Source organism: Gossypium arboreum, chromosome 10, assembly GCF_025698485.1.
Source record: "Gossypium arboreum isolate Shixiya-1 chromosome 10, ASM2569848v2, whole genome shotgun sequence".
In the NCBI taxonomy this organism is placed as follows: domain Eukaryota; kingdom Viridiplantae; phylum Streptophyta; class Magnoliopsida; order Malvales; family Malvaceae; genus Gossypium; species Gossypium arboreum.
The window spans coordinates 108443350-108451849 of record NC_069079.1 but is presented as its reverse complement, the minus strand read 5'-3'; the positions used below and the strand labels follow the sequence as shown (position 1 = coordinate 108451849).

Here is an 8500-nt window from a genome sequence, read left to right as displayed (position 1 = left end):
TTTTTTCAAATATTTTATTTTAATAGTTAATAATAATTTAACTTATAAATATTAAAATTAATAAATTAAATTAGAATTTCTATTTAATGAAACAAAACTTGAAAAAAAATATATTATAAAAAATTAAGTTTATTTTATAAAATATACATTTTATTTATTTTTAATTTTGTATTAATTAACTTATTGCTGTTAAATATTAAAAGCAAAATAAAAATATTTTATATTAAATTTTGTCTTTTCAAATTATTTTAAACTTAAATTGAATAGCAAAATTTAATTAAAAAATTAACAGTAATGTAAAAATCAATCTAAAGCAATAAAATTAAAAATAAAATTAAAGTATAGTGATCAAATTATCTTTAGTTTGTAAAGATAATGACAAATATCAATCTAAGTGAAGTATAATAGTAAAGTTAATTTAAACTTATATACATATTAACCCAATTTTTAAAAGGACCAAGAATCAAAATATAATTAATGGGCAAACATCCTTACTTGCCCCTCGCAAAATTCCAATTTTAATTTAAGAAAAAATCTCACTAAAAATTTCGTACACCGTTACTTTTTATTTCCTTTACTATGATCATGCAAATATCATACCGCAATTTAAAGTTATATACTTTTTTCATTGTATAAAAAATTATCATTTACAAAAATCAAAAGAGTAATTATTTTTTTCTTTTGGTATATCTAATGCAAATATAGCTCTAGTTTGTGCCTTCAGCTTTTGCCCCAGGCACCCAATTTATTTTGCTCTAAATACAACCATCAAATTGCTTTCTGAAATCTCCCGGAAAACGAAAACGGAGGTGGTTGGTTCGGCAACTCTGTGATCACCGGGTCTTCTCTCGCCATGGTTGTCAACCGATGTGGTGGCGAACCAGGTGGTGATGTGTATAGGACGGTTGTTTCAAGTACCTGTTGGCGAACAAGTTGCTGTTGTTGGAACAACTTTTGGGCATGTAATGCAGTCAAGTAGAGGCCAGCCGCCAAGAAAACGGTCATCAATGTCAACACACCAGCCGCACAAAACAAGCCTTCTCTGATTATGAGACAGCTTTCTCTCGGTTTCGACCAGTTTTTCAAATGTCCCGATTCCACACTTAGCCCTATCAACAACAAAATCTCAGCCACCGCAAAGCAAAGCCTGAAATTGGAATCAATGAAAACTTCAGCTGCTTTGCTTTTATAATTGAATTAATCTCACCAGAAGTCCTCAAATTATTGGACATTTTAAAATTGATCCTGAAACTTTAAAATCATCTTTAAAGTATCATTTTAGTCGTCAATTTAGACATACTGATTGTGGGTTATATTCAAAATACAAGAACTAAATTATAAACATGTGTGTACCAACCGCATAGAGAGTTTGAATTTAATACGATAAACAACATATGATTGTGATGATGTTAATAAAATTTAAAATGACTATTTTTAAGCTTAAATGATAAAAAAAAAGTTCTAAATTAATAATCAATTCGAACTCTAGTGGAAAAAAACACCTAATTGAGCCCTTAGTCAAAAATTAATCTAAAAAATTTGATAGCTTAATTAATTGCTAATTTTCTATTAAACCCTCGTTTAATTGATTATTTATTTATTTAAAAGTTAAGCCTTGTTATCTATAAAGTAAATATATATATCTACAAAACCGTAGTCAAAGGTAGCCAAGTTATTTAATGTTTAAGATAATGTTTTAAGGGCCCAATGAAAACTTCTAAAGTATAAGTTCGAATTTAGAATTTGTATCATAGTTTGATGTAAGATACAGTTAACCTTAATAGTTTAAAGAAAAGGGTAATCGAAATTCATAAGCAGCATAGGAAAAAAAAAACTGGAAAAAGGGCACGAAGATGAAGCAATGCAATTGAAAAGGGCGGTGAAACCCAGAATGAAGGCTGATAGTGTATGTTTGAGAATGTTACCAAGTGGTGACAAAGAAAAATCCAGCCTGCCAGGTGAGAGTCTTGAACTGAGTGGAATCAGGATCCCATGAAAGCAGAACCGGCGGCGGTGATTTACTCACCGCAATCAACATGTACATATGTTCCACCAACATCACCACTGCAAGTCCCACAAATGCCACTGCTGAACACAACAATGCCATCTTCCCGCTTCCACTGTATATGCATTCATATTTCACGTCTTTCCCGTCTTCTCCACTCTCCACCCATTTTTCCTACGCCACATCATGTGTATATCAACGAACTGAAGCGAGGACATAAAGGGAAAAGGGGGGGGAGGGGGGAGAGTTAAGTACCTGGGAACGAGTGGCTTCGGCTATGAGGCAAAGTACGAAGCAGAAGAGACCACATATGATGGTGACAACTATGAAAGCAACACCGGTTTTGCTGCCTAATTCGGTGCTTCGACGACTTGGGGCGAGATCAGCATGTGTGACACCTACTGTTTTAGGCATTTTCGGGCAACAAAAACGGAATTCATGCAAGGAGTTGATGGGCGGGCGGGGAATTAAATGGTTTGCGCTACCAAAACTGAAGGAATTATAGAATAGCTTGGAGCAAAGGTTGCTTAAAGCCCAAAGATTCCAATGATTCTGGCCTTTACTGTGAAGTTATTCACATTGATTGTGGCTTTTTCTATAATTTTTCTAAAGATGAAGGCCACAATGGGCTTTGCTTCATCATAGACACGTGTAAAATATTAGAGACTTCACCATCTTCCACCGTCTTTTATCTCAAAGTGCATTTCCCATCCTTTCTTTTTCTTTACCTTTGCCTCAAAGTGGAATTTCTTAGACATTGCAATTGTAATAGAAAAACAGTCTCCTGATACCAATGTTACTGTTTCAGCTCACATTATGATTATTTTTTATATTCTCTATGTCACATTAAATTTTGATTTAAGTTAAAAGCTTAAAAAAAATCAAGATATGAATTATATTTTTTTTGGAGAAGTTAAATAACAATTTTATCAAGTACATGGTCAAAGGTTCTTATCTGTATCCTCACTAAATATGAATAAGCTTTCTCATTACTGTTTTTTCCATTAAGATGCCACTTAACTTAGCATTGGATCCGACAAACGTTGGGAATTAGATTGATACATTAAATTAATTGGATCGAAAATTAATTGATCAATTAGTTTAAATAAAATTAAACTAGTTAAATTACGAACTTTCTGAATCAATTAAATTAAAATAAAATTTTGATCAAGTCTATATGGTTGAATGGATTTTATGATTTTTTTTAATTTTTTAATAATTTATTTAATTGAAACTAAATCAATGATTAAACCAATCAAATTAAAAATTAATAACTAACTAATTCGATTACTAATTAACCATGGACATTTTAACAAAATTTTGAAGTTTAGAGATTTAATTACTATAAAAATGAAACAAAACAGGTTTGGCTTTCAATGTTGACCAAACAAAACATAAAGTTCCTAGATGCCTAAAGTTTCAATTGTTGAGATTTGCCAACTTTAGAGAAAGGAATAATAACCCAACAAAGTGATACCCCCCCTGAAAGAACAAATGCAACAATGACTTAAGAATATTGATGTCGGTTTGCTGCAGTGCCTTCTAATCTTCTCTGGTTTATTCCAAGAATATATTACAATTATATAATTAATTCATCTTTCAGCATAAACTTCAAAGTTTATGTTTCACAAAGTTGTTACTTATACAGTAGAATAATTTAAAAAAAAAAAAATAAACTATCTCTAAATGATGGTATTTAGCGAATTTAAAGGTTGGAATCTGACATTTGTAATCCTAGACAGATCTTTATATTTGGATTTATGGGATTCTTTTTTTTCCATCTAAAATTTGGAAGAGTAACTAACAATAACATCAAGCATTTGTTGTTTGTAAACCTACTAAAGGCTTCTGATGCTTCAACTTAAATATATCCTAATGCATCTCCATTCAAATTGTCCCCTTCCATCATTGGGCAATCTGATGAATCATGTTCGAAATGCCCACAGCAAGAATCAGAATAATGTCTTCGTTTTCGAGTTATATCAATCCCATCTCTTGGCCTTCTATCCTTCAGCTTTCCTGAAGTGAGAGGTTCATGAGAAGTCCCCATTGTGAAGCTTTGAACAATTCCATCTGTATCTTCTACCTCTGGTAAGATCAAATCAGATGGACAATTGTATACGATATCATTTGCACTTTGTGTCGTCCTAGGAAGGTCCTTGATGCGGGAAAGAACCATGGCGGTTTGCTCACAAGCAACATCGAGGCGTTCCTTTGTTTCGATTGACTCTGCTATGAGTGCTGAAGTCAAGGACTCTAACAACTGAATCTTTTCGGAGTGCTGTCTCGTTGCATTGCTTAATGGGTTTATGGAAGACGAACTATTCAAACGCCAACGGCTGGGCAGGTATGGGTCTGGAATATGGAAACAGTTATTACTAGATAGAACACGAAGAACATGCCTGCAAAGAATACCTGAAAACTCAAAATGATGGCAACTACAACTAATCTGCTCTTCACACAGAACGCAGATCACTTTACACCCTCCATCCATTTGGGTATGGTGTTTGACCTCGAAGCAGCCTTCATCAACCACAAAGGATGCATATTGTGGAGCCAATAAAAGCTCTTCTTGGAGCTTACCAAAGGCATACGGTGTAAGAACAGTAGCCGCATGAGATTCAATTGGTGAGCCTGTTTTAAGGCAGACTTTCTGCGATTTCCTTGGCTGCTTTTGCTTGGAACCACGGTCATTGAATTCAACAACCTCAGCCACCTACAAAAGAAAAAAAATGTTCAATAAGATTTGGCATAGTAAAAGAAATCTATATCAACAAAATACGGGAGGAGGAAAAAAAAAATTGCGCACTTGTTCTACAAAACGATCTAGTAGGGACTGTGCACTCAAAATCCGTTGGATGAAAGTAGTAGTGGTCTCTGATTGACATAAACTTGTCAAACCTGCAAAGAAGTAAGGCCTCAAGAATGGCAAAGCCCAAAATGTCCGCAATGCATATAAGCTGATAATGTGCTTATTATCATGGAGTCCATATTTATCAATCATTTCTCTCCATTCTTCTTCAAATTCTTCTAACAGCTCCAGACCATAAAGCCGATAAAAATCAGATTTCCAGTCATCATATCGTGACCCAAGCAAAACAGAGAACCAATCAGAGAACTTTGAGATAATGTGGCAAATACTAAAAGCATGCTTCGTTTCAGGCATTTCAATAGCAATTGCCTCTTTCAGCCACATATTTTGGTCAGTTAGTAGGGTTTGTGGAGCCTTTCCTTTCATGAAGCCCAAAAATGTCTGCATAAATATTGGGAACATCAAGAATCAGAAAGACGTGCAATCAGAGAACTAAAAAAAAACACAAAAAGGAAAATGAGGAGCATAAGGACTAGAAACTTAAAGAATCAAATATGCATCAATTGCACTTTAAAACTCCATTCACCTTAATGTTTTTAACTTCGAGATTAAATTACTCCATGTGCATATTTACATCCCATAATCTATACTTTAACAGCACCCAAACTCTAGAATGAATTAGGAGAAATCGAAGTGTGTGAAGTTAATTATCCCAAAAAAGGGTGCAAAGTCTGAGGCAGGAGCCCCATCGCCAAGGTAAATTGCATATCTGTAGTATGCTAAGAGTAAAATGTATGGCTATAGGTTTTCTACCTTCAATCCCCATGAGAAAGATTGTATGTTTTCATCTCGTAAAAGGACACATCCAAAAAAAGTAGTCATTCCATGATTGTCTACTCCAACCCATACACCTAATAGCATGTCATAGGCATCCAGGCGGTGCGTCGTATCGAAAATCACAGCATCTCCAAATGACACGTATAACTGAACAGATGAAGCATAAGTCCATGCAATATGTTCCAGCCTGTTATGGCCATCTAATTTGAAATCATATTGAAAGTTGGGATTTTCATCTTTTAGTTTTTTGCACATTGCAATAAGATCAATAGGATCATTATCGCGATTGACATTTCTAAAAGACTGCAGCAGGTTCCTCACATCTATTTCTGTAAACGGTAAACAGCCTAACTTAACTCCTTTCTCTAGCTCCATCAATCTTAACATTTGTCTCACTGACATTCCAGCTTTTGCAAACATGCAAATCCGTGCTTTGTCATCTGGAGTAATGGTACAGTACGCAGGAAGAAGACATACTTCATTTGCTTTTAAGAGTTCATGGTTGTGGATGTTGCTAAAGGCAGTAACACGCCATTCAGGAACATTGAAATCTGCACGCTTGACAATGCGCATGTATGCTCGACAACCGCAACGCGATGATTTGCGATTCCTCTGCATCTTCCCATCTTCAGATAACTTCATCTGCGGATATCCGCCTCGATGGCAAGTAAAATCCCTTCTCGTGACACCTCGACCAATCCCATCTTTCCCTCGGGTTCGATGGCGCCTGATCGAGAAACCACATTGTTTGGCAAAACTGCAATAAAATTCATAAGCAGCATCCTGTGATACAAACCTCTGGCCGATAAATGGAACAAGATTCACAGAAGTTTGTTGCGACAATATCGTGTCTTCGGGCATTTCCACAATAGTTCCATTATCATCTTGAGATAAATCAGTGCCATTTTCAGAAGATTCCATCACCATACTTGTCCCTTCTGACATTCTTTACACAAAAGAAAAATAAAATCTCAATTATACACAATATAACAAAAACAAGTAATAGTTAAACAAAATTTGCAAATACAGTGAAGCCATATGAAATAATACTATGAAAGCAAAAGAGCTAGCGAGTGCAATCGTAACATAAAAATAAGATCAAAGAACTACATTGTATGCAGTAAAGAAACTAGCTAATCTTCTCCTTCGATACTCTTCTTCATGCCAGCTAATTTCTTTTATCATTTCCTCGGAAGATCCATTAATAACTAATAAGTGATCACTTAAAATTAGCATTAAAAGAACTAATTCTTCAATTAACCCAATGTGTAGACTAACATTGCAAATCAAAGGGAACTTGAAAATTCCACTATATTTCGATAAAATAAAGCCAGATCAAAACAATAAAAAAAAAACAGAATATAGCTTAAATTTGGAGAAAAAAGAACTCACTCGATAGCTAAATTTCTCAATGCAAGCTTGATTTCTTAGCCATTTGATACCCTCTGGAAAATGACCCTACACCCAGAAAAGGGAAATCATTACAATTTAAAAAGGAACTCGCTTATTTACATTTTGAGTAACTTGCTTAATAAATTTGCAAAAATGAACTCTTTAAATTTGAATTAAATAATATTCGATTGATTGGACTTGTAAATTTAATTTTGGGCTTGTTCATAATTTTGTCGAATTTAATTTGAACTTAAAGTGGATTTGGGCTCTTTTTATAATTTGGATAATTTTGGCTCATTAATGTTTGGCATATATAAGTATTTTTCTGTAATTTTGAATTACAAAAATACAAAAAAATACCAAAAGGGGGAATGGGAAAATTACAAGAAGGCCCCCCTGGTTTTGCAAATTTTATAATCTGGTCCGCAGGACCCTGCACTTGCTCCACCACACCACTCGTGAACCACCATCCAACCCCAACTCAGCAAATCAACCACCATAATTTTAAAAAAACAAAGGAAAACTTCTTTTTTTACGAAATCCCAGCTTGAACCTGAAAATAAGCAGAGAAATCAGAAGAAGAAAAAGTAAGAAACTACTTTCACCCAAGGATTCATCGGAGCCGTTTGGGGTCTCCGTTCATCGATCCGGACGGTCGAAAGTCAGCCACCTACGAGAGCAGCCCCATATCTCGGAATCGTGCTGGATCAACGGTAAACGGCGGAGATCAGGTCAGGAGAAGTTCAAGAGGTTTTCGGGTCCTAAAGTTTTTGTTTGGTTTCGATTTTGGAATATCGGAACCAGTAGAAGCGAACGGGGGAGAAAATCGGTCTTTTCGTGGCCTCCGATCAACATAAACGGCGGCACCGGCGGCGGTTAAAGAAGGCGGCAGTTAAGAATATCTCGCTAAGTAAAGGAAAGGGAAAAAATGAGATGAAAGGAGGAAAGAAACGACGGATCAGATGGAGCTGGAGAAGACCGCCGGAGAACCAGGCGGTGGCGGCAAGGGAGAGAAAGCTAGGGTTTGCTGAAGAGAGAAGAAGAATGAAAGATAAGAAGAGAAAGGAGAACAAAAGAATCGAGGAAGTGGGAAAGAAAAAGGAAAAACGAGAAAATGAAAAAACAGAAGCAAATAATACAATCACTTATTATTAATTTTTTTTTTATGGTTTTTATCCGAATAAAAACAAAATTTATTATCTCGAATGGTATGCACGTAACATTATTTACCAGAATAATATTTTTACAATAGTTATCATTGGTAGTGCCTTACAAGTTGACACCATCATTTTTCTTTTTCTATAATTATCATGCCATCATTGGGTCATAGGTGCCAATATTACTTGTCTAAATACGAGTTGGAAGGGTGCAGAAGATTTGTCAAGCGGCACCCAAGTAGACGGAGTTTGTCAGGCGAGATCAGCATTGCCTTCCAACACAAACTCTTCTCTGAA

At 35.1% G+C, this 8500-nt stretch overlaps 2 protein-coding genes across 4 annotated transcripts; both read right to left on the bottom strand.

Moving 5' to 3' along the window:
* Positions 1-536: 536 nt before the first annotated feature.
* LOC108488840 (uncharacterized) lies at positions 537-2487 on the bottom strand. Its single transcript, XM_017793122.2, has 3 exons — positions 2261-2487; positions 1926-2179; positions 537-1147 (listed from the first exon to the last, which is right to left on the bottom strand). The coding sequence occupies exons 1-3, from the start codon at positions 2417-2419 to the stop codon at positions 769-771; spliced, it is 792 nt and encodes a 263-aa protein (XP_017648611.1). The 5' UTR covers positions 2420-2487; the 3' UTR covers positions 537-768.
* Positions 2488-3730: 1243 nt separating this feature from the next.
* On the bottom strand, positions 3731-8223 carry LOC108489214 (protein FAR1-RELATED SEQUENCE 11-like). Of its 3 annotated transcripts, XM_017793580.2 has the most exons (6): positions 7431-8221; positions 7047-7112; positions 5631-6600; positions 4815-5258; positions 4589-4721; positions 3731-4360 (listed from the first exon to the last, which is right to left on the bottom strand). In XM_017793580.2, the coding sequence occupies exons 3-6, from the start codon at positions 6597-6599 to the stop codon at positions 3867-3869; spliced, it is 2040 nt and encodes a 679-aa protein (XP_017649069.1). In that variant the 5' UTR covers position 6600; positions 7047-7112; positions 7431-8221; the 3' UTR covers positions 3731-3866. The 3 variants fall into 3 exon arrangements, with proteins under 3 accessions (XP_017649069.1, XP_017649066.1, XP_017649067.1); XM_017793577.2 differs by having other exon boundaries at positions 3731-4721; positions 7431-8223; XM_017793578.2 differs by having other exon boundaries at positions 3731-4721; positions 7646-8223.
* Between the last annotated feature and the right edge of the window lie 277 nt (positions 8224-8500).

Excerpts from the sequence above, each read along its gene's own strand:
- LOC108488840 (XM_017793122.2), bottom strand. The coding sequence starts at position 2,419 with ATGCCTAAAACAGTAGGTGTCACACATGCTGATCTCGCCCCAAGTCGT. Across the intron at positions 2,180-2,260 it reads CCGAAGCCACTCGTTCCCAG|GAAAAATGGGTGGAGAGTGG; the intron begins GTACTTAACTCT and ends GATGTGGCGTAG. Across the intron at positions 1,148-1,925 it reads TTTTTCTTTGTCACCACTTG|GCTTTGCTTTGCGGTGGCTG; the intron begins GTAACATTCTCA and ends TTCCAATTTCAG.
- LOC108489214 (XM_017793577.2), bottom strand. The coding sequence starts at position 6,599 with ATGTCAGAAGGGACAAGTATGGTGATGGAATCTTCTGAAAATGGCACT. Across the intron at positions 5,259-5,630 it reads CTTTCTCATGGGGATTGAAG|ACATTTTTGGGCTTCATGAA; the intron begins GTAGAAAACCTA and ends ATATTTATGCAG. Across the intron at positions 4,722-4,814 it reads TAGATCGTTTTGTAGAACAA|GTGGCTGAGGTTGTTGAATT; the intron begins GTGCGCAATTTT and ends TTTCTTTTGTAG.